The 24541-nt window shown below is 31.4% G+C and overlaps 6 protein-coding genes and 1 pseudogene across 8 annotated transcripts in view; 6 read left to right on the top strand and 1 right to left on the bottom strand.

Annotated features, from left to right (window-relative positions):
- Nucleotides 1-24541, top strand: part of LOC149889350 (uncharacterized) — a 51135-nt gene that overhangs the window by 10214 nt on the left and 16380 nt on the right. The gene's annotated exons all lie outside the window — the stretch shown is intronic.
- The window catches only part of LOC145182441 (pinin-like), a 173635-nt gene that overhangs the window by 1094 nt on the left and 148000 nt on the right, over nucleotides 1-24541 (top strand). The gene's annotated exons all lie outside the window — the stretch shown is intronic.
- LOC145183454 (damage-control phosphatase 1-like) overlaps nucleotides 1-24541 on the top strand; it is a 161432-nt gene that overhangs the window by 1088 nt on the left and 135803 nt on the right. The window lies entirely within an intron of this gene.
- LOC145182677 (protein YIPF3-like) overlaps nucleotides 1-24541 on the top strand; it is a 153228-nt gene that overhangs the window by 1087 nt on the left and 127600 nt on the right. The gene's annotated exons all lie outside the window — the stretch shown is intronic.
- LOC149889351 (uncharacterized) lies at nucleotides 6207-7382 on the bottom strand. Its single transcript, XM_090085331.1, has 4 exons — nucleotides 7172-7382; nucleotides 6984-7091; nucleotides 6602-6763; nucleotides 6207-6519 (listed from the first exon to the last, which is right to left on the bottom strand). The coding sequence occupies exons 1-4, from the start codon at nucleotides 7349-7351 to the stop codon at nucleotides 6319-6321; spliced, it is 651 nt and encodes a 216-aa protein (XP_089941457.1). The 5' UTR covers nucleotides 7352-7382; the 3' UTR covers nucleotides 6207-6318.
- LOC149889352 (uncharacterized) lies at nucleotides 18976-21145 on the top strand (annotated as a pseudogene). The gene is made up of 7 exons (XR_016451823.1): nucleotides 18976-19018; nucleotides 19216-19278; nucleotides 19423-19699; nucleotides 19829-20022; nucleotides 20200-20264; nucleotides 20423-20526; nucleotides 20849-21145. The product of XR_016451823.1 is annotated as an uncharacterized LOC149889352 (transcript).
- Nucleotides 21572-23415, top strand: LOC149889353 (uncharacterized). The gene is made up of 5 exons (XM_090085615.1): nucleotides 21572-22108; nucleotides 22218-22435; nucleotides 22516-22623; nucleotides 22844-23005; nucleotides 23088-23415. Exons 1-5 carry the CDS (start codon nucleotides 22084-22086, stop codon nucleotides 23286-23288), a joined length of 714 nt encoding a protein of 237 aa, XP_089941741.1. The 5' UTR covers nucleotides 21572-22083; the 3' UTR covers nucleotides 23289-23415.

A 24541-nucleotide genomic window follows, 5' to 3' on the forward strand; every position in this document is an offset into this window, starting at 1 on the left:
ATTGAACTGTCCTTACTTGCAGAAAACAACTCTTTTGACATTATTTTTATCACCGAGACATGGTTCAATGACCAATTAACTCCCTCTCTTCCGTACTACAACCTCTATCGTTCAGACCGTTGCAACCAAATCGGAGGAGGTGTAGCTATATACACAAACAATAAAATCATCTCAAACCAAATAAAGGAATCCCTACTGCACGAAGATTTTATTCGTTACTATTCAGAACAATCATGGATTGAACTAAAGCTTCTGAATGAAACTCTGCTCCTAGGCTGCATTTATAGACCTCCATCCTCCGGTATCGAAGCCTTCTCAGAGATTTCAAGTGCTATTTTCCATGCCAAAACTTTAGTATTAACCAAAAAATACAATGGTATCATCATTGCCGGTGATTTCAATTTCCCAGAGATTACTTGGACTTCCAATTCAGTCTTTTCCTCTAGTAAAATTGGTCTCAGCTCTTCATTTGTCTCTCTCTTTCAAGATTTTCATCTTCACCAAATCGTCACTGTCCCTACTTTCAAACCTGCTAATCGCCCTATGACAAACACTCTTGATCTCATAATATGTGACTGTCCTGATCGTGCTAGTGAAATTAACACCGGTCCTCCACTCAGTCTGTCTAATCAATATCATTGTTCTATCACCTGGCATTACAAACTGGCTTCCAGTGTAAAATTATCACATTACAACAGCTCTAAATTTATATACAAGCTTGGTAACTACGAAAAAATCAACGAAGAGTTCAATAAGGTTGACTGGTCATCTATTATTAAAGACTTAAACGTAGAACAATGTAACCAACTTTGGCTCAACAAATACAATTAATGTTGTCATCAATTCATCCCTCGTATGCCGAACAAACCATCCCCCAAAAAACAACCATGGATAACAAAAGTCGACATAAAAAATCGCTCTGGGCTCGTAACCTCAGTTCAAAATGGAAAATCACATCCCTGGTTGTGAAATATAGAGAAACTAGAACGCTCGTTAAAAAAGTCGTTCTTCTTTGAAATCCTTCAAAAATGCCCTTGCCAATGATAAGCGTAACCCTAAAAGACTGTTTTCATACATAAATAGTAAACGCTCTGTAATAAATCAGATCTCATCTATGCGAATCACCAGTTCCAGTGAGATCATTAGTTCTGACAAAATTACAATAGCCAATTCACTTAACAATCAATTTCAATCAGTTTTCAGCAAAGAGCCATCCAATGACAACCTTCCCCGTTTTGATCTTAGAACTAACGCAATCCTCAATAATATATCTTTCGATACTCTGGCCACAATTATCGAATTCTCAGCACTAGATATATCTAAATCACTTGGTGTAGACAATGTCAGTCCTCACGTTTTACGCTATTGTTCTACCTCAATGTCTTCTCCACTTACTCTCATCTTCCAAAAGTCATTTGACAATGGTGAAATTCCAAGCTCATGGTCCAAAGCAAATTTAACACCTTTATTTAAGAAGGGCTCTAGAATCGAACTACAGACCAATATCCCTCACCCCAATTCCTTGTAAAATAATGGAGAAACTAGTTAAGAAGGCAAATATGCAGCACCTAATATCGAACAAACTTTTATCAAATAGTCAACATGGATTTTTAGAAAAAAAAGCATGCGTTACAAATCTCCTTGAAACAATGGACTTCTTGACTGGAAATATAGCCAAAAAGCTACCAGTTGACGTTGTATTTCTGGATTTTGCTAAAGCTTTTGACAAAGTCCCACATCAACGAATGCTTTACAAATTAAAAATGTACGGAATCGAAGACAATCTTCTCAATTGGATAAAAGCTTTCCTACTCAACAGGTTTCAAAGAGTCATCCTTGGTGACACTCAATCGAATTGGTTACCTGTGACAAGTGGAGTTCCGCAAGGATCAGTCTTGGGTCCAATTTTATTTGTCATTTTCATCAATGATCTGTTCATCAATGATCAAATCATCAATGAATGGGTCCAATTTTATTTGTCATTTTCATCAATGATCATTTTCATCAATGATGTAATAAGCAAAGAAAACAGTTGTAAGATCTATGCTGACGACACTAAAATCCTAAGCATTGTCAACTCACTTACTGCTCAACTTCAACTCCAATCAGATATTGACCAAATTGTTCATTGGACCAAATCTTGGCTCATGGAGCTAAACGCAAAGAAATGCAAGGTCATGCACTTTGGTCAAAAAAAAAAAAACTCCTTTCAAGTACTCAATGGAGGAATTAGGCCCTTGTTCAATAACGACTCGAACTACATTGGAAGCAACCACCTCTGAGTGTGACTTGGGAATTCAAATTAACAATAATTTTAAAGTAGAAACTCAATCCATCATTGCCTCATGTAAAGCAAATCAAATGCTAGGCATCCTAAAACACACTTTCCAATCTCGTGATGCTTCTTTATGGAAACAACTCTATTGCACCTACATTCGTCCTTCACTTGAGTTTGCGATTCCGGCCTGGAACCCCCATTTTTATGAATGATGAACAAACTATTGAATTAATACAGCGCAGAACAACAAAAATACCAGACAAACTGAAAAAGTTAGACTACATGTCCAGATGTTTACATCTTGGCCTATCTTCTCTAGTTGAACGTCGTAAAAGAGGTGACCTCATCCAAAAATATAAAATTACTAATAACATCGACATAGTCAACTGGCACTTTCCCCTCATCACAGAAAGACATCACCGTGAGAAGTACAGCAACAACTTAGCTCGTTTTCACTTTTTTAACAATCGAATTGCCAAGGCTTGGAACATGTTACCAAATAAAGTAATTAGTTCTCCAACTGTCAACAGTTTTAAAGCGAACCTCGATAAGCTTTAATGTTACTACAGCTCGCAGCTTTCCTTAGAGAAAGTTCCAGTATGAGCTTCACAAAAACTAACTGTAATCTGACAATCTATAATTTTTATTTTGTCAATTATTATTATTTTTGTTGTAACAAATATATACTACTACTACTACTATATATATATATATAAATATGATAATAACGTAAACAATAATTACAATCTATTCTGTGGCTCAGATGTAGACGAGACTGTAATGGAAAACTTAAGAGATTTTCTTGAATTCTTAAAAGCAACAATCGTTGAAGATTTTAACCTCACGGCTGATGAGTTAGTAGGTATAGATTTCAATGTTTGGATTGCCAACAAACCATCAGATGAAGACATCATTGCAGAAGTCTTTGGACATTATGCTATTGAAACTGAAGAGGAATCCACCCACCCAACATAAGACGACTTTAAGACGTATGTAACTTATCTTTAACTCGACTATACGTCTGCAACTAGTTAAAGACATGTTTGTGACGGCTTTTCCACACCTTATTAAGAAGTCTTCCGACAAACAGTTTAAGACCTTCGTAAGACATCCTAACAAGACGTCTGTTGGAACAACCAGTTTAAGATGTTTTTATTCAAGGACGTTTCCCACCCAACAAAGACAAAGTTAAGACGAATTGAAATTGGTATTAAAGATGTCTTAAACTGGTCTAAAATGAAACACGGTAAATCGTCTCATTTAAAACGTCTTAAAGTTGTCTTATTTAACACGTATTAATGACGGCTTAAAAAGATGTGTGTGTGTGTGTGTGTGTGAGTGTGTGTGTGTGTGTGTGTATATATATGCATACATATATATATATATATATATATATATATATATATATATATATATATATATATATATATATATATATATATATATATATATATATATATATGTTCAACAACAGAAATATATACAGTTAAGGATAAATAAGTTATACATAAAATGAATATAAATACAAGAAAGAAAAAATAGTTTGTCTCAGATTTAAAGAAGTTATCAAAGCCAATATATGGCAAATCGCAAGAATTACTAAGTTTTTAATATTAACATAGTATGATTTACCAGATATATAAACTAACTTTTATTAGACAGAAAGTAATGGGCTATTATGCGCTTTTTATGATAAATGAAATAATACATGAAATATGTTATGATAAATGAAATAATATATGAAATATGAAAAACGAAAACATGAAATATCTGGCCACATTTTGCAAGATAACACTGGTCAACAAAAAAATAATTTTTGAATGCACCATGAATCTAAATAGCTTTTTCTAAAACAGTTTTTTGCGCTGATTTCAAATCTGCTTTTAGTTTTCTTCCAGCACATCTAGTTCTTGAGATATTTGGAATTTTAATTTTCGGACATTCTGTACTTTATCCCAACTTTTACACCGGGTTCGTATTCAGTTCTCAACATCCAATCACGTTTTACGTAATGTTCGTTCACAGCACGACTATCTCATAAACAAAGAAAGCAGCAGAACTTGGTAAACCCTGTTTTCATACCCATTAACATACCAATCACTTTTAAATCACCACAAATGTTCCACTGATGAGTTTTTTAATCAATAGCGTCTAGTAATATTTTCATATTTTCAGCCCACTTTTTGGAACGAATCGAGTAGCTTTTGAATACAAATTTCATGTTCACACGATTTGTGTGAATACAAATTTCATGTTCACACAAAATTTGTATTCACACAAAGTTTTATTCAAGTGTACGGAATGAGCGATTGGAGTACATGGCAATACATTGACAATATGCAACAACACGGCCTTCAAACTCCTCTTGGATGAATCATTGAAGAGGCGCCAATCATGAGGCGAATGCATTTGTTATAAATTTTCGAAAAGACCATTGACATTATTTCAGTAGCACAAGGGTCCATCAATGGTGAAAAACCATGATAAATCGTTGTTGCGCTTTCGAAAGTGGGATACTTTGACACCAACTGCAAACAAACATTTTTATTTCAGTCTTGACGCCAAAAGTTCAGCTTTTTCCTTGGAAAGAGACAAGTCTCTAACCAAATCATTCAGCTCACCTTGTGTGAAAACCTTGGGCTCTTCAATATCTGGATCAAAGTCAACATCAGCCGCATCTTTACGTTCAACATCAACAACACATTCGTCTTCAACAGAGTCTAATCCATAAGCCGTTGCATACTTTAATGTGTTACACGTTTGAATGTGTGAGGTTAGGCATTAGATAAAAATATTATATTGTTTTTTCAAGATTTATTTTTTCAAACTATTTCATGTTTAGGGGAGACTGGGTCTAATTGGCTGCTGGGGTAAGTTGACACACTGCGTTTAAGTTTGGAATTTCCCAACAGAAACTTCTAAAAATCACATGGAATCTTCCGACTATATTAATTCTTCTTTCAGTGTAGTATCAGGCCAATTTTCTGTTTTTTCACTAATTTTGTAACTTTTGTAACTAAGATACTTTTTTAATTTTAAAAAGCAATAGCATGAGCTACAAATAAATTCGATTAGATGAAAAAGTGTTGAACGGTTCACTCTAACCAGTCACCTTTTGTGTTTCTCTACATTTCGTGTTTTAGGGGATTTACAGGCCATTTTGTGAGCTAAAAACTTTTGGTGTTAGTTGGCACAAAGATTGCGGAGTTAGTTGGCAGCATGTGTAACTTACAACTTTTTGCATCGGTCGTAAATTCACTAAAGTTATATTACACTGCAGCTCTACAGGCATGCGAAGTTATAAAAGAAAAATACACAAGCCTGTAAATTCTAAAAATGTTACGACAAATGCTGTTGATGCTATTTTTATAGGAGTAAAGTCTATTCGATAGACTTGAGAGCAAAAAAAGTTCAAAAGGTCAAAACAAATTATTGGATAAAAGTTATGAAGAGTTTTCATAAAAAATGATGCACTTGAAACAGATGCTTAACGTTGTTATACTTGTCTCTTTTTACATGGTGATGCAAATTACCCAGAGAGAATAGACAACTCACCCCGGGTCGGAGAATGTTGGCACATGTTTTTTTCTCTGCTTTAGAAGCCCGTTTTCAGCCAGCAATATCTTCTTTTGGTATGTTTGACACTTGAACATGTTTGCCAAGTTCTTTTTTTTTTTGAATTGCTGTTTGATATCTTCAAAAAGTTCACGCAGAAATGCTCAGAGCTCAAAAACTGTAGCCAACTATTCCCGGTCTCCCCTTCAGCACCAATACATTTAATTTCATAGTTTATGACATAAAATATAGTGGGGTTTATGCAAAAAAAAAAAAAAACATTTTTTCATTTTAATACATTAGTATACTGTTTTTTATTATATACATATATATACTTTAAACACAATTATACAACTTATTTTCCTATGCAATTATATACAAATTATTTTCGTTACAAAAATGATTTAAATAAGTTAACTTCTTAAATACTTCAATGTGCATATTAAATATGGAATTGCTAAAAAGCCGCATTACTGAAAACGGGTTTAATTGGAGGTATCGCAGGAAACATGTTTCTTCTGTCTGTTCCAAATATCTTCTTTCATGCTTTTCTTCAAAATGTACAGCTGTTTGAGTATGACAAACATGCTTTTGCGATGATCGTATTTTTTAGTCAAAGTGGCATAGCCTTGAATGTAGTCGTTACGAGTCTTCTCAAGAGCTTCGCATGTGCACTCAGAAAATTTCTAGAAAAATAAAACGATGCAATGTTTTTTAATTCGACACAAGTGTCGAAAAATGAAACGAAAAATGTGCTCAAGCACGTACCTGTACAACACTTTTAACTCGATTGACGAGAGCTTTGACATTATCGTATATGTTTAACAGAGTCGATCGAAAGCTAATGTCTGACTCAGAGTTCCTTACAAGGTGTATTTCATCAACAAACTTATCCAACAGATCTCGGTATTGCTGAAGGGCCAAAAAGTCCTGTGTGAATAAAAAGAGACAAAAATCTTTGTCATTTATTCCATAAAGCATGGTTCGTATCGTGGTTCTTAAAAACAACGTGACTTTTCCGTAACTGACTCTTTATTTGGAATCGTCATTTATTTGTTGTAGTTGTTCATACGAAGAGAGGCAGTATGTTCTTTTGACGACTTAATATTTCACCTTAAAAATGATTTTCAACAAAAAACATAAATCTTACCGACTTAGGGTCAATCTTTGGGCTTTTAACAAAACTTTCAGAAATGTCGTAAGAACAAAGCGATTCGTTTATGGACAGTTTCTGTTCAGGTGTTGATATGTGTTTTTCCTATAATAATGTAAGAACTTTTACGTTTAAAAATGTCGTTTCCTTTCACGAAACGAAAACAATGACTTTACACAACTTACCAACAAGCACTTCAGATTTTGCATAAGCGACCAGTGGTATCTATCCACGGTTAGGTAGTCTGTTAAACTGTAGAACTCCTTAAAAGCCTCCAAGCAAGTTTTTGATCGTTTCAGTAGGTTTGTAAAAAGCTTATCCGAAGATTCTGATGGAAAGAAACCACCTCTATTATGCTCCAACATGACCGTGTTCTTTCCAATCAAAAAAGTTATAAGAATGGTTGGAATAAAAACTATCAGTATATCTGAAGTCCATTTAAGCAAAGTGCGTTATGAAATTACTTTTCAGCCAATTAACTAAAAACTCATTAATGAACTTCTTACCGAAAAACATTTTAACCAGATTCATTACTTTTAGATATGTGCTTGTGTTGCAAACTGTGGAATTGTAGTTTTTTTCTAACGCTCATTTTTATAAGCTTCTTGACAGACGGTTATTACTTTGTCCCAACGGAAATTGTCTTTCTAACGGTTCTAATTAATTAATTGAAGAAACTAATTTTTAATTGGGGTAAATTTTTGTTCGTTTCGCTTTCAAAACTTTGCTTTAAACAATCTTCGAAAAGCATATTACTAAACGAATCAATCATAAATTTAATAATGAATTATAGCTGGCTTCAATTTTGGCATTGAAGGTTTTTTGTGAAACTGACATATTATTGAGTATTATTTTAGTGGAAGGAAAAAACCATCCATATTTCTTAGAAGTCGTTTAAAACGGTTTCTAAGAATTTATAAACTTATGTGAATTAAATGTGAAACATAGCAACTTTATTTTAATGGAGAATACTCAATGGAAACTTTCGGTTTCGGGAAAGGTTTCTGCCGAAGTTTCGACCAAACCGAAACCGAAGTTTCTCTTTCGGTAACATTCTACCTGTTCGGTTTCGGCCGAAATTTCGGTTCAATGTGTTTATCCGTAATGAACCAAACGTTGATTAGGAGAATTTTTTTAAGTTTAGACAACTTGTTTTTAGTGAGAGATTGTGATCCTAATTAAACTGGTCTTTTTAGTGTTTTTGGAACCTGATCAGTTTTTGATTATAACAGCTGTTGTAATTTTGATTAAAACCACATTACATAATTGTTTCAAGTTTTGTTCTCAAATCATTTTTTAAGTGAACTTCAAATTTTCAAATGCCTTCATACGTTCTACTTTTTATTCAACTATGTTATAACTTGATTGTTTAAATATCATGAGTCTCATAGGTCACTACAAAAACAAATCAGTTTTACTTTCCCAAATATTTCTTTATTCAAATAAATTTGAATTATAAACAAACGTCATAGGAATGGGGGTTTGTGAATACCTCCATTCCTATGACGTTTGGTTTTCAATATCACTGCCATCACTTACTGAGTATTGCCTGATATTCGAGTCTTTGGATTTTCAGTTCTTAAAGATGGTCCTGGCACATACACCAGCTGTTTTTGATTGCTCCAGAACCAAAAAGTTTCAAAGCAATAAATCTGGTAAACGCGGCGGACAGAACTGTAGGAAAAAACGACTAATAACACGATCATTTGTAACGGTCTCTGTTAGAAGTTGTTGCACATTTCCCTGTATGTGCAGCGAAGTGCCATCATGTTTGTATGTTGTTGATGCACGTTTTCGTCAGGCTTTCAAATATGAAATCACATGGTGCTGTAACCATAAACAACTCTGGTTTCGATGAGAGAAGGTGGATCGATAATTTTGCCCGAAAAATTCATTCACACGCACTATTGGTGAATAACTTTAACTTTTTACGGAAAAAAACAAAATCGAGAAAAACATACAAAAACAAACGAGAATGTTCCAAAAATATTAAACTTAGTTAAGTACCCGAAAACTTTCTTTTTCAGTTAACATTACTTGTCGTGGTGTTATGATATATAAGAACCTTTTGCTAAAAAACTCATAAATGAACTTACTCTCAAGTTAAACCTTGACTATCTGTTTTTCAGTCAGTTTTAGGTTCACAGTTACAATATGCATGTGAACTTTGGTGAAAATTTAAAACCATTTATACTTTTAAAATTGTTTTACATCAAATAGAGTAATACGAATAATTCATATCTGCACTAAGATCAGTCACTTTTAAGAACTTAACTATCCCACTAACAAACAACTAAACATTCAAATACATCTTATCATCGAAATATGTATTGAGAGTTCCAGAGAAGGATTAAGATCATTGACATAGTTAATAAAGAGAAGAGGATGTGAAATGGACTTTTGAGGGATACCAATGCGAACACTTTTAATATCTGAGAATGTGTCGTTTAAAGCAACAAACTGTTGATGATTGGAAAGGCATAATTTAAAACTTTGCGAGGGTATGTCGCGTACACCATTACAGTAAAGCTTTGATAGGAGAGAATGTTACGATCTAAGGTGAAAAAAGTTTTTTGTAAATCAATGAAAACCCCACAAGTAAAGTTTCCATTATCAAGAGTAACTCTTATACTTTCTGTTTTTTATTTCGATAAGAGCGTGAGCTGAAGAATGCTTTTTAGGAAATCCAAACTGGTTTTCTGTGTATATATGGTATATATGTGTATGTATACAGCTGTTGTGTTTATATAAGTATTGATTTATGTTAAGGAAATTGAACAACTTATTATGTATAACTTTTTTAAAGATTTTTAAAAAGTTGAAAAACACTAAAATCTCTACGACATCTATGCGCATGCACTAATTTCCCTAATATACACTGAAAGATGTATAAGCTTTGTTGGAAAGCTCCATATGATATGGAGATTTCTGGTGGAAAGCTCTACTGTTTTACGCGGTGTATCAATTTACCTCTTTAACCAATTAGATCCTACCTCCCTACCTTTTATTACTTCAGTATTTACACGAAATAAAATTGCCAATATTTGAATCCTGGTATTTTTATTTCACTGTGAGGGGGTTGAATCTGAAAAGTGAGAAACAAAGTTTCAGTAATAAATTTTTTTTAAATACTGATTTTAGTATTTTTAAAAACTTCACAATACTCCCCCTCTCCCTCCCATTAAAACTTTCCACAGCACTATGGTTTCTGAGACCCGATTTTTTGGCAGAAACACATTTTTTTTTTAAGTTCTAAAAAAGATGTTTTTTATGTGGTACCTTAAAGTATACCCATCAAAGTGATAATAAACGTGGTCTATTTTTAAATTAATTACCTAGTCTGTTTTTAATATGCACTCAAGTTGAGGATAAATTTAATCTCAGCTTCGTCTGCAGTGAGTTAGCGTGAAGTGAGCTGTTAATTTAATAATACATAACTTTTGAAATAATTAACATTTTTGATTGCTGTAAAGAAAATTACTTTTATACAGGTATATGCTTTTTAAAATTATTTAATTAAATTAAAATACTGCATTATTATATTATGTAAAAGAAATAAGCGCGCGTATAGAATTTTTTCTTCCTTTACATTTTTCAAAACTTTGATTTGACTTTTAAAAAAATCTCCGTATTCCTCCAAAAACATTTTTACACAATTGAATTTTGGTAATATTCAGCAATATATTCCAATTTTCAAAACTTGCCACTAGTTGCCCCAATTATAGACGATAATTCGTCTGACTATTTTTTCCCGTGAACTTTTGGAAGTCAGTAGGGCTAGCAAAACCGGTTTACCAGTTTACTGGTTTACCGGTAAATTGGTTAAGAATTATGTTTAAATTTACCGGTAATTTTCAAATAATTTACCGGTAATTCTGTAAAATTTTATGGAAATTCTGAATAAATTATTGGTAATATTTTTATTAATATTTCTAACTAAAAAGAAAAATTCTACAAAAAAGCTAACTTTTTTACATATTATAAAAAAACAGTTGAAATCGCAAAAAATTAAGAACTTTATAATGAAAAGAATTTTGTTTCCTTACAATATTACAATATGCATTTCTTAAAAAAAAATACAGCCTACTTGATTGATTTTTCTTAAATTTTCGTTTTTTAATAGAGAAAGAAAAATATTTACATACAATTAGGATTTGTTTATGTAGTTTATGTATAATTACATTCAGTTTATTTTGTGGTCGCGTCCCATCTGGTTACAGTTACAGGTGACATTTTATTTAATTTAAATAGTGCGTTAGTGAGTTTTTTTTTTAATTACTTGGTTTTTTGCACTGGATGATAAAATTATTAAGTATCATAAAAAGAAATTGAAAATAAACACAAAACATAACTTTGAAAATAAAGCGAATATTTTTATTGTGTTGAGTATTTCACAAAAAGTCTTTAAAATTATATTATAGAATATATTTGTATTGTGTTCCAAAATTTACATATTGAATTTTTTTTAAAAAAATAGCCTTATCTATGATATCTACTGGATCCGGACAAAATCAATGTGGAATCATTTTCTACGTACGAAAGCTGGCGATTCAGCTATATGCAATGTATGCAAAAAAAATATAAAATGCTCTGGCGGCAGCACAAGTGGTTTGCACAATCACCTTATCAGAAAGCATAAAATTAATCTGCTAAAAAGAGTTCAACATGATGGCAGAAGCTAGCTGTTCTAATATCAATACCATAACTTCCGTTACAAATGATACAAATTCTAGATCAAAAATTTCTGATTATTTCAACATTATTAAAACAATTGATAATTCATTTCCAGCTGTTTTAGCAAGACTGACAGCACGAGATTGTTTATCATTTAAAAAGATTTGCACATCATACGATCTTCAGCAATTATTTAAATCCAAAGGATATGATTGCCCAAAGACTCCAAAAACAATTAAGAAAATGGTGTTGCAGTACGGTGACAAAATCCGAAAACAAATCGTTACAGAATTATCAGAAAGAATAGCCCGTGGTGATTTATTCAGCTTGACTTTCGATGAATGGACATCTCTCAAAAATCGAAGGTTTATGAATAAGAATGTCCACTCGTATGATAATGTATTTTGGAATCTCGGATTGGTTAGGATTAAAGGATCGATGCCTGCTGAAAAATGTATAACTTATCTTCAAAATACATTTAAAGAATTTAGTATTGCGATAGAAAATATAATTTCCATTACTACGGATGGGGCCGCCGTAATGAAAAAGGTAGGCAGATTACTGGACGTAAATCATCAACTTTGTTTAGCCCACGGCATCCAGTTATCAGTAATTAAGATGCTGTATAAAAGATCTGTTTCGGATAATATTTCCGTAGAAAATCAAGAAGTGGCTATTACTGAATTTGAACATGGTAAAGATGAAGAGGACGATGTAATGGAAGATATTAGGGTTTTTGACGTTATTGAGGATACATCAACTACTGATTCATCAATTCAACATGAAAGTATAGGTCCAATAACAACAAAAATTCGAAAAATTGTTGTCATGTTCCGTAGGTCACCAACAAAAAATGACATCCTCCAAAAACATGTTAAGGATGAATTTAAAAAAGAACTTACGCTAATCCTTGACACAAAAACACGGTTGAGCAGTATTTTGATAATGTTGGAAAGAATTTATGAGATTAAAAATTGTGTTTGTAAGAGTCTAATTGATATCAAATCCGATATAGATTTATCAGAAAATGATCTTAATGTTGTATCAAATATAATAATGGCTTTGCAACCTGTTAAAGTAGCTGTGGAAGCTCTCTGTTCAAGGGACACGAATCTATATGTTGCAGATTTGACAATTAGGTTCATGTTGGATGAACTAAGTAACCAAAATAATTTCTTAAGTAATGAATTGAAACAAGATTTAATATTTCGAATAAGTGAGAGAAGAACCGTATATTCTGATATATATTCATATCTTCATGAACCATGTCCACGTACAGCTTTAAATAATGAAAGTAATTATGGCGTGTTTAATACAACAAGTAAATTGGTAATGGAAAAATATATTGTAGAAATCATTCAACAATTTTTAAAAAACGATTTCGAAACTACTGAAGCTGAAGTTGTGCACGTGTATGAAACTGAATCAACTAGTGAATCTACGGTTTTATCAGCAGTGGCGACATCAAGTCAAGCAATGTCAATGAAGGAAAAACTTAATTTAGTAATTAAAAAAAAAAAGATAACTATTGTACACGAAGTGATCCGAAGACAACATCCGGTCTTTTAAATATAGTCAGGAAAGAAATGACGTATTTCAAGGAACAAAATATTAAAGGAAAATATTTAAACAAATTCCAAAAGTAAATTTCAGCAGTTCGCCCAACCAGTGTAGAGTCGGAAAGAGCTTTTTCTGCAGCAGGTTTAATTGGCACAAGGTACAGAACAAGTTTAAACGGCGAAACATTAAATGTAATGTGTTTTTTAAGAGCTTACTTCAATAAACAATTTATGCTCCTTGAAAAGAATTGACTATATTAATTATTTTTACTTTAAAAATGAAGTTTTTTTTATGTCTATGTTTGTGAATGTTTACGCTAAAGTACAAAAATGTTAATGTATAATAAATGAATTAATTATATTTTATTATATAAAAAAAATCTTTTTGATTGTTTAATTTATTTCTTTTTAACTAGGATGGGCCTGTAAACTGATGCTGTTTTACTAATATATTCATTTGTTATGATTTTTGTTGTTTTCAGTGTTTAGATTATTACTATTTGAGCCTTTAGAAAAAAAACCGTTAAATTTCCTGTAACCCGGTAATAATTTTTTTTTTACCGAATTACCGGTTTTTTAAAATATCGGTAAATTTACTAGCACTAGAAGTCAGACGAGAAAACTTTGGTTATTTAAAAAAATGAGTAATGGCAAAATATAATTACGTTTTGCAGGTTTAATGACGGGGGTAATATGCCATTGCTTAGAGTTTTTAAAGCTTCTTTTTCGTAATCCTTCAAAAATTTAATAAAAAGTAAATCACAAACTATTTTAAAAGCATACCTTAAATTATCTTTTTCTTCTTTTATACTGCTTCTGAATAGCACTGATAATTTAATTTTAAAAATTTTGGCGCAACCTACGATTAACCCCCCGAAACTTTACGATATTTCATTAAGATCAAAGAAAAGCCGCAGGAACATATTTGTTCCGGTAGATGAAAAATTGCATTAGCGCGAAAACCAAAGTTTTCTCTTCTGACTTCCCAAAGTTCACGGGGAAAAAAAATCAAACGAACTATCGTTTACCCCAATTCAAAATATTTCTGTTTATTTGCAGTGATTATATGTTTCAAATGTGAGGATTTATTTAATGTGAAAAGAAAAATATAAATGAGAAAAAGTCAAATGTTTTTTAGCACGTCATTCAACTAGTTGGAAATGATGAAACAGTAGTTATTAGCAAAAAATATTCAAAAGAAAATGTCGTTTGTGCAATTCTTTTGAACGAAAATGGTCAGATTGTCAAAGAACAATATGCCGATTAAAATTAAAAATTCAGATTGTTTGAAAAGAGAAATTACATTTACTGGTGATACAGTTCCATCAACATCTTTAAGTCAATCAATTCCATCAACATCTTCTGGACGACCAAGGTTATCATATACCGAAAAATCGGATCGGGCCAAGAAATTGGAAGCATCAGAGTTGTGCCGAGATATTTACACGAGACAACTCTTATATTACAAGCAGCAGGTATGGCTGCACATCAGCAAAAGAAAGGTGATTTAGCATTCTCGGCCAACTGAAACTAAAAAAACTATATTGTCACCAAAAAAGAAACAGTACGTTATACAGCCGAAGAAGCATTAGAGTTAATTTTGGATTCCAATTTAAATAAACAACAGTATCAAAACATTAGAGTTATCAAAAATTGTAAAATAAATCCAGATTACAAAGAGATTTGGAAATGTAAATCAGCATGTAGACCAAATGGTATATCAATATCCGATATCATTGCACATGTACCATTAAAGAATTTCTTAGAGCATACAATGAAACGTTTTGTACAATTACAAGAAAAAGTGATTTTTCAGCACATGGAATCCATTAAAACTATTGAAATTATAGCCGAGATGATATTTCTTTCCAGTATCAAATTAATTTAGATAATTTAGAAAAAGATTGTTTTGATACGGCAAAACATTTTGTCTAAATATCCTTGGTATCCGATGCCTGCAACTGTACATAAGGTTTTAATAAATAGTAGACAAATTCTAGAAAATGCAGCACTACCAATAGATTATTTTGGTGAAGAAGGGTCTGAAGCCAGACATAAAGTTTTTAAACATAAGAGACAACTTCATGGACGTACATTCAACTACTGGACGTACATTCAAACAGCAAAAAAAATTATTTATGACTATTATATAATTAAATTAATAGAAAGAAGGCCTTAAAGTAGTCATAAAAAAATTAAAAAAAAAAACAAAAAACTATTTTACATATTTTGTTTTGAAAAAAAATTCGAGATATCCGATTTTATTACCCGACTTGTGTGTAGTTCCGAAATACGGGTAGTTCCGATGACCGCGTAACAAAAAATGGGTAGCGTATTAAATAAATAAAAAAAAAAAAAGAAACTTTTACTTACTTTTATATTTAAAAGGTTATAGCACAATGTTTAAAAAAAAACTGTGAAGAATTGAGTATTAATTCCACCTATTCCATATCAATTTTTAGCTAATTAAAAATTATTACTTACATGGAGTAGGTGGAATTAATACTTACATGGAGCATTAGTTCCACCCACTTCATGTAAGTATTAACTTTTAATTAGTTAAAAATTAATACTTACACAGACTGGGTGGAACTAATAAATAGAAACAAATATGATATTAAAAGAATTGAAATAAAGTTAAATTTAAAAAAACACAGTAAAAAAAAACAACAACAACAAAAAAAATGTACGAAAATACCCGATCGCGCGAAAACTTCGGTTCGAGGATCGGGTAATTTTTTTACTTAATTTCAAGTAATTTTATTACCCGAATTATCGGATAGTTTTATTACCCGATATACCAGATTATCGGGTATTTTTATTATCCGATTTTCGGGTACTTCTACGGGTAATTTTATTACCCGACTTTCGGGTAAAGATATCGGGTAATAAAATTACCCGATGATCGGGTACTTCTACGGGTAATATCCGGGTAGCTTAAATCGGGTAATACCCGACCCGAAGGCTTGGATATCGGGTAACTGAAGTTATTAAAATTACCCGTCTACGGGTACCCGCGGGTATTCGGGTCGGGTATTCGCTCCCTAATCCGAATCTTGAAAAACTAATTAATGCCAAAATAACATGAAATAACCCAGCAAGCAAATGACGTCGTGTCAACGTCGAAGCAAGGTTGAAATTTCAACGTTGGAATTTAACATTCGAATGAACCGTTTAAAATTTAAAAATTTAAGCAGCGGCAAAAACCATGTTTAATTTCTAAATTATTACTTTTAAAATTCGTCATCTCGTTGAAAAAATGGCGAATATTAGCGTTTTCGTCATGAGAAACTTTAACACTAATGCAATTTTTATACTAATAATGATTATTGAAAAGATTTCATGTTTTTATCTTACACAGCTTTATTTACAAACATTTTTTTGGTCTGTAATTAAAGCTAAAAGTGCTATAACGATAATAACGATAAATTAGTGTTGAGAGAACTTGTATTTATTGATGTTTATATATTTTCATGTATATGTAGGCGCTACTCAACTTTCTTCCCCCCCCCCCCCCCTAATTTTATGATTGATTCTGATAGAGAATTTTATGCTGATTAAGAATCGTATAAAAACATGAGTCTCAAAATCAATGGAAAGTGCTCTAATTTGAAGTTGAAAGTACAAAATTTATCGACAAATCCCTAATATTCGCCATCTTGAATAAACTTATGCTACGGTTGATTTGGTTCTCAAAAGCTAAACATTGCCAGCCTGGTTTTTATTATAAAAAAATGTTTTTATGAATTATTGTAGGCGCGAAATTTCTTTCGAGTGAAATTAAATATATATACGAGTATAAACAATTACTCTTACTCTTGTGAAACGTAATTCTTTCTTGAAAATTTTATTTTTATAAAAGAATTTAAGACTATTTTTTAACAAAAATTTGTATGATCACTAAAGAAAAAAGTATTAGAAAAGATGAACTTTCATTGAATAATAAAAATGGATTTCTTAAGCCGTTTTTAGTTAGCAAGATCCTAGGCGATAGGGCTATTAAGTTTGTTTGTTGGTTTTTGAAGAGCTATGGCATGTTGATAAATGAAGAAACACAAAGATTATTGTGAAACATTCTTTTTTTTTATGACATAATGAAAATAAACCTTTACGGGGGGTTATTTTGAAGTATTAAAAAAAAAGTCTATAGTTTTTAATATATATAATTTGTTAATAAACAAATTTAATTGTTTTGAAATTTATTTCAGTAAATAATCAATAAAAGAAGTTTTCTACTTATTCCATAAAAACTTTAAAAGATGTTCTAGACAACAAAGTAAGAGTCCTAGTTAAAGCATATTGGCGTGGTACTTTAAAACTAGAATTAATTCTCATGTTCTATTATTCGAAGTCTTCAACATAACAAAATAAAAACCAGGTCGTGAATTCTCTGAAATAATAACTTTTAGACAAAAAAATCATTATTCAAGATGGTGAATATTTGGGATTTGTCGATAAATTTTGTACTTTCAACTTCCAATTAGAGCACTTTCGATTGATTTTGAGACTCGTGTTTTTATACGATTCTTAATCAGCATAAAATTCGATCACTGCTAAAGGCTCCGATCGCCGCCATTTTGGGAGGCCAATTTTGGCTTCAAATTTTTTTGAAAAAGACAATTGAATCCGCTATCCAGTTATATTTTGAGATCAGTGGCACACACACACACACACACACACACACACACACACACACACACACACACACACACACACACACACACACACACACACACACACACACACATATTATGTTATGATATACACACACATATTATGCTATGATAAATTTGTTATAGTAATAATAGAAATAATGATAATAATACAATAAATATAATAATAATAGAAATAATGATAATAATACAATAAATATAATACCAATAATAAATAATAAGTAAATGATAATACTAGTGATATTAGTTACAAGAAAATAAATTAATAACTTTGAAACCTATAATAATGGATTTTTTTCACATTTATTTTGATATTTTTATTTATTCATTTTACTATTATATTTTCCTAATTTATTTTTTATAGATTAATTTTTTCTTTTGAATTAGATAAACAGATGTACAATAATTTAAATATCAAAAAAATATGTGAGTGTGACAAACAAAGTGTCTTGGACCAGAACAGTTTACTTCAAATATGCAAAGGATGGCTCATAAGAGGAATTTGACCAGAATCTTTCATCAAACTGGGTAAATCGACAAAGTATTTTGGGTTAATAGGAATGTAGAGTCATCGCTGAAAAAAATGTCTAATCCAATTGATTGTTGTCCAATTGATTGTTGTTTATTATTACTAAATGATGTACTCTTTTAACATAATGACTTTACTCTTTTAACATAATGACATCTCTCTATTTATTTACATTCACAATATTTACACAAAAGTATTATTTTTTAAGGGTTCTTTCAATTCTACTAAATTATTTACATATTTGCAATGACTCAAATGTCTACTATACTCCTAAGGCGCTTCACCTATATTTCTTTCTAAAATAAATTCGTTAGAGATTTGTGTTTAAATTTTTTCTAGGTCTTTTCATACATTTAATGAGTGCTCGTTAAAATTACTTAAGATTAAGAGGTCATCCTTGTTTTTGTTTCTTAAAATAAGACTTTCATATTGTAAACATAAATTATTTCCATCCTAGATGATGACAAAGAAGTATGTGAGAAGTATGGAGACAATGTGACAGCTGGAGAATAACAATGAAATGACAATTAAGACATGCAGTTATTAAGTTAGCAGAAAAGTCTATTCCAATGCCAGCTCTACCTAAAATGAAAACAAGTAAAAGAATATATTATTGATAACACTATTCTTGCTGTTAATTAAGTTTTATTTATTTTTTTTTAGTTTTTTTTTCTCTTTTACAATTAATAAAATAACCAAAGTTGTTCTTTTTCAATAAAAAAAAAAAAAAAGAAAGTCAATATGAAAGAAAAGAAAGAAACGTCAATTAGTTATTTTCCTTCCTTCTTTCTTAGGAGCCTTTTATGATATTCCATAAAAAGCAACGAGGAATAATTCAAGTCAAAAAATATTATCTGGTACCTTTTCCCTTCATGCTATTGTTTTACTTTTTATTTTAGATCATTTAAATTAATTTTTAGACCTTCAAAATAGCATGTTAATGGTATTTACTGTAATAAGTTTTTTGTTAAACTTTTTTAATGTTAAATTGGTTTTTAAAGGTTATACTGCAACCTTTTCTATACCTGATGGCTATTGGACTCACTGCTTTATCAGCCAACATACCAATGCCCTTTAAGTCAACTACTACCTCTTCTATATGTGGAGGTTTTTCTGGACTCAAAGCAACATTAAACAATCATTCCACTATTAGTATATCAGAAAGCTCTTTCACCAATGTTTCTGCTGGTATTCCTCAAACCTACATGAATTACAATAGAAGAGATTCTGCATGTGCTTGGGACGAGTTAATTAGCTCAAAAAATCTTAAAGGTAATGGTAGGTTTATTTAAAATAATTATTTTTTGTTGATTTTTATATAATCTTACTTCTTTTGAGACCCAGGTTGACATACTTAAAAATTTAACACATTAAGTAATTTATAAGTACTGTTTGTTTTCAACTTAGGATTTCAACATATAGTATTATGGAAGTTGGCCCAAATAACCTTGGAAATGAATGAAATTTCTAAAAGGTTAGCAATTAATGACACCAGGATGAAAGATGCTAAAAGAGAGATGTTAATACAATTTGATGATGTTAATGTTCTACATGAATCTGATTGAAAAATGGGAGCTGAAAAAAGAGTTCTTAAAAAGTTTGTAAGTTATTTTTCATTAAAATGTACCATTGATTCAAGTCATTGGGTGGACGTTATCTTTATCTTGGGTATTGGGTGGATGTTCCTGAAAATGTCCATTGAGAATATAGATCTTCTATTGTGCAAGATCGCCACATTGTTCATAGAGATATTATTTTGTATTCTATTTTTACATCAGGTGAGGCAGCTATCTTCCATTGGTGGTAACAATCAAAAGAAAAGTATTACAAACATGATAAACAGGTTAAAACATTTCTTTAATCAATAATACTTATTAGTTTAGTAAAGAAAAATAGTTCCACCGATTTTTTATTTTTAGAAAGATTTTAAAATGTTGAAATTCTCTTTTGACATGTTTAATCTTGTGTTGCCAACGTTATATACCAATTCTCTAATTTTAGGGCTAATGACAAACAGATTTCAAAGTTTAATTTGGTTGGTTTGAAAGGAAAAGAAACTGTGAAATTACCTATGGAAGGGTTGAATATTTATAAAGCTATAATTGGTAGGATATTATTTAGATTTTAAATGTTAAAAATTAGGTAAGATGCAGATCTATATTGTTTTATTAAAAACTTTTTTGTATACTACTTTTTATTGGCTGTCTGTTGAAAATAAATAAATTTGGTTGATTTCACAAAAATTAGATGGCAAACTTTTTTTATGCACATGTTCATCAAAAAAATAAATAAATCTGTTTAAACGACTAAAAATTGAAAACTTCATGTTATTGTATAAAATAATGTCACTGGAAGGTTTTCTTTCCTCCTTTCTCTGCATTTTTATTCACTTCACCAAATTTGAATATTTTTGCATTTATTTTCTAGAATCGATTAAGCGCTGCGATGCAAAAGCGACAGAAAAAGAAACTCGGACGTTTTTAGTCTTCTGCTTGAAATATGCTCCTTATCGTTTAAATGGAAGTAAACGGAAATCCTGCAACCACAAAGTCGAAGATGAAGAAGTTCTTGAAGAAGGTGATAAAGAAAATCAAGATGACGATGAATGTGAAGTAGAGGGTGACGTTGAGTCAAACGAAAGCGAAGGTAGTGGTGAAAAAGCGAAAGAAATTACCCCCACTTGTAAATTTTTAAATACAAATACATTTTAGTAAATGTTTTAAAGTATTAGCTTTCGAAAGTTCATAAAACGTAACGTCAGTTCAACGTTGATTTTTTAACTTTGAATCAACGTTGATACTTCAACGTCGATATTTTGTTTCCAACCCAGCAAGCACACAACGTTGAAACAACGTTGAAATAACGTTGATCACCGTCGATCAGCGTTATTTCAACGTTGTTTCAACGGTGTGTGCTTCCTGGGAAACAACGCTTAAATCAACGTCCGTAAATCAACGTTGAATCAACGTTAGATCAACGTTGAAATGCTGACTGGGAAGAAATATGGATGGTTTTTTCCTTCTACTAAAATAATACTCAATAATATGTCAGTTTTACAAAAAACCTTAAATGCCAAAATAGAAACCAGCTATCATTCATTATTAAATTTATGATTGATTCATTTAGTAGTATGCTTTTCGAAGATTGTTTGAAGCAAAGTTTCGAGAGCAAAACGGAAAAAAATTTACTCTAGTTAAAAATTAGTTTCTTCAATTAATTAATTAATTAATTAATTAATTAGAACCATTAGAAAGAAAATTTCCATTTGGAGAAGGAAATAACCTTCAGTCAAGAAGTGTTGCGGTAATCAAATCGTCATAAAACAATTAATGCGGAATATGTATAAGTGTCGCGGTAATCTAATTGTATTAAAACAGTTAATGTTCCCCTGGATAATATGTATAAAAAGCGTGATCTTCGAAACCTCGCTCTCTTGAAGTAACAACAACGGACTCGAGCAACTCTTCTACCACTAGCTGTTATAAACAAGCTCTTCTTTGTACTTACCGCATAAGTTTATATAAAATTCTTATAATATATTAATAAATTAAACTCGTTTTACAATACGACTCTTACGTAAAACAACAAGAAGCATATAAAAATGAGCGTTAGAAAAAAGCTTCAATTACAAAGTTGCCAACACAAGCACAAATCTAAAAGTGATGAATCTGGTTAAAATGTTTTTCGGTAAGAAAGTTCATTAATGAGTTTTTAGTTATTTGGTTGAAAAGTAATTTCATAAAGCACTTTATTTAAATGGACTGCAGATATACTGACTATACTGTTTTTATTTCAGTCATTCTTATGACTTTTTTGATTGGAAAGAACACGGTCATGTTGGAATATAGTAGAGGTGGTTTCTTTCCATCAGAATCTTCGGATAAGCTTTTTACAAACCTACTGAAACGATCAAAAACTTGCTTGGAGGCTTTTAAGGAGTTCTACAGTTTAACAGACTACCTAACCGTGGATAGATACCACTGGTCGCTTATGCAAAATCTGAAGTGCTTGTTGGTAAGTTGTGTAAAGTCATTGTTTTCGTTTCGTGAAAGGAAACGACATTTTTAAACGTAAAAGTTCTTACATTATTATAGGAAAAACACATATCAACACCTGAACAGAAACTGTCCATAAACGAATCGCTTTGTTCTTACGACATTTCTGAAAGTTTTGTTAAAAGCCCAAAGATTGACCCTAAGTCGGTAAGATTTATGTTTTTTGTTGAAAATCATTTTTAAGGTGAAATATTAAGTCGTCAAAAGAACATACTGCCTCTCTTCGTATGAACAACTACAACAAATAAATGACGATTCCAAATAAAGAGTCAGTTACGGAAAAGTCACGTTGTTTTTAAGAACCACGATACGAACCATGCTTTATGGAATAAATGACAAAGATTTTTGTCTCTTTTTATTCACACAGGACTTTTTGGCCCTTCAGCAATACCGAGATCTGTTGGATAAGTTTGTTGATGAAATACACCTTGTAAGGAACTCTGAGTCAGACATTAGCTTTCGATCGACTCTGTTAAACATATACGATAATGTCAAAGCTCTCGTCAATCGAGTTAAAAGTGTTGTACAGGTACGTGCTTGAGCACATTTTTCGTTTCATTTTTCGACACTTGTGTCGAATTAAAAAACATTGCATCGTTTTATTTTTCTAGAAATTTTCTGAGTGCACATGCGAAGCTCTTGAGAAGACTCGTAACGACTACATTCAAGGCTATGCCACTTTGACTAAAAAATACGATCATCGCAAAAGCATGTTTGTCATACTCAAACAGCTGTACATTTTGAAGAAAAGCATGAAAGAAGATATTTGGAACAGACAGAAGAAACATGTTTCCTGCGATACCTCCAATTAAACCCGTTTTCAGTAATGCGGCTTTTTAGCAATTCCATATTTAATATGCACATTGAAGTATTTAAGAAGTTAACTTATTTAAATCATTTTTGTAACGAAAATAAATTGTATATAATTGCATAGGAAAATAAGTTGTATAATTGTGTTTAAAGTATATATATGTATATAATAAAAAACAGTATACTGATGTATTAAAATGAAAAAATGTTTTTTTTTTTTTTTTTGCATAAACCCCACTATATTTTATGTCATAAACTATGAAATTAAATGTATTGGTGCTGAAGGGGAGACCGGGAATAGTTGGCTACAGTTTTTGAGCTCTGAGCATTTCTGCGTGAACTTTTTGAAGATATCAAACTGCAATTCAAAAGAAAATGAGTTTGGCAAGATATCAAATTGCAATTCAAAAGAATTTGAATTTGGCAAGCATGTTCAAGTGTCAAACATACCAAAAGAAGATATTGGTGGCCCAAAACGGGCTTCCGAAGCAAACAAAAAAACATGTGGCAACTTTCCCCTACCTGGGGTAAGCTGCCTATACTCTTAGGGTAATTTGCAACACCATATAAAAAGAGACAAGTTTAGCAACGTTAAGCATCTATTTCAAGTGCGTCATTTTTTATGAAAACTCTTCATAACTTTTATCCAATAATTTGTTTTGACCTTAACTTTTTTTGTTCTCAAGTCGATCGAATAGACTTTCCTCTTATAAAAATAGCATCAACAGCATTTCTCGTAACATTTTTAGGTTTTACAGGCCTGTGTATTTTTCTTTTATAATTTCGCATACCTGTAGGTGTGCATTGTTATAACTTTAGTGAATTTACGACCAATGCAAAAGTTTTTTGCTCACAAAATGGCCTGTAAATCCAAAAACACGAAAGGTTGAGAAATAAAAAAGGTGACTGGTTTGAGTGAACCGTTCAACACTTTTTCATCTAATCGAGTTTACTTGTAGCTTATGCTATTGCTTTTTAAAATTGAAAAAGTATCATAGTTACAAAAGTTACAACGTTAGTAAAAAATCAGAAAATTCACCATAACTTTTATTCGCATGCGCATATAGCCCTGATACTACACTGAAAGATGAATTAATATAGTAGGAAGGTTCCTATCAATTTTAAAAATTTCTGGTGGAGAATTCCAAAGTTAAACGCACTGTGTCAACTTACCCCAGCAGCCAATTAGACCAAGTCTCGCCTAAGCATGAAATAGTTTGCAAAAATTAGGGTGGAATGCAAGAACCGAACTTCA

The sequence above is a fragment of the Hydra viridissima genome, unplaced genomic scaffold (assembly GCF_058129835.1).
Source record: "Hydra viridissima isolate aposymbiotic clone 2 unplaced genomic scaffold, HvirCarnegie_v1 scaffold_4, whole genome shotgun sequence".
Taxonomy (NCBI): Eukaryota; Metazoa; Cnidaria; class Hydrozoa; order Anthoathecata; family Hydridae; genus Hydra; species Hydra viridissima.

Coding starts and splice junctions, on each gene's coding strand:
- LOC149889353 (XM_090085615.1), top strand. CDS start 22,084: ATGAATCTGGTTAAAATGTTTTTCG. Junction 22,109..22,217: donor TCTGGTTAAAATGTTTTTCG/GTAAGAAAGTTC, acceptor TTTTTATTTCAG/TCATTCTTATGACTTTTTTG. Junction 22,436..22,515: donor AAAATCTGAAGTGCTTGTTG/GTAAGTTGTGTA, acceptor ACATTATTATAG/GAAAAACACATATCAACACC.
- LOC149889351 (XM_090085331.1), bottom strand. CDS start 7,351: ATGTTGGAGCATAATAGAGGTGGTTTCTTTCCATCAGAATCTTCGGAT. Junction 6,764..6,983: donor CAAAGATTGACCCTAAGTCG/GTAAGATTTATG, acceptor TTATTCACACAG/GACTTTTTGGCCCTTCAGCA. Junction 6,520..6,601: donor GAGTTAAAAGTGTTGTACAG/GTACGTGCTTGA, acceptor TTATTTTTCTAG/AAATTTTCTGAGTGCACATG.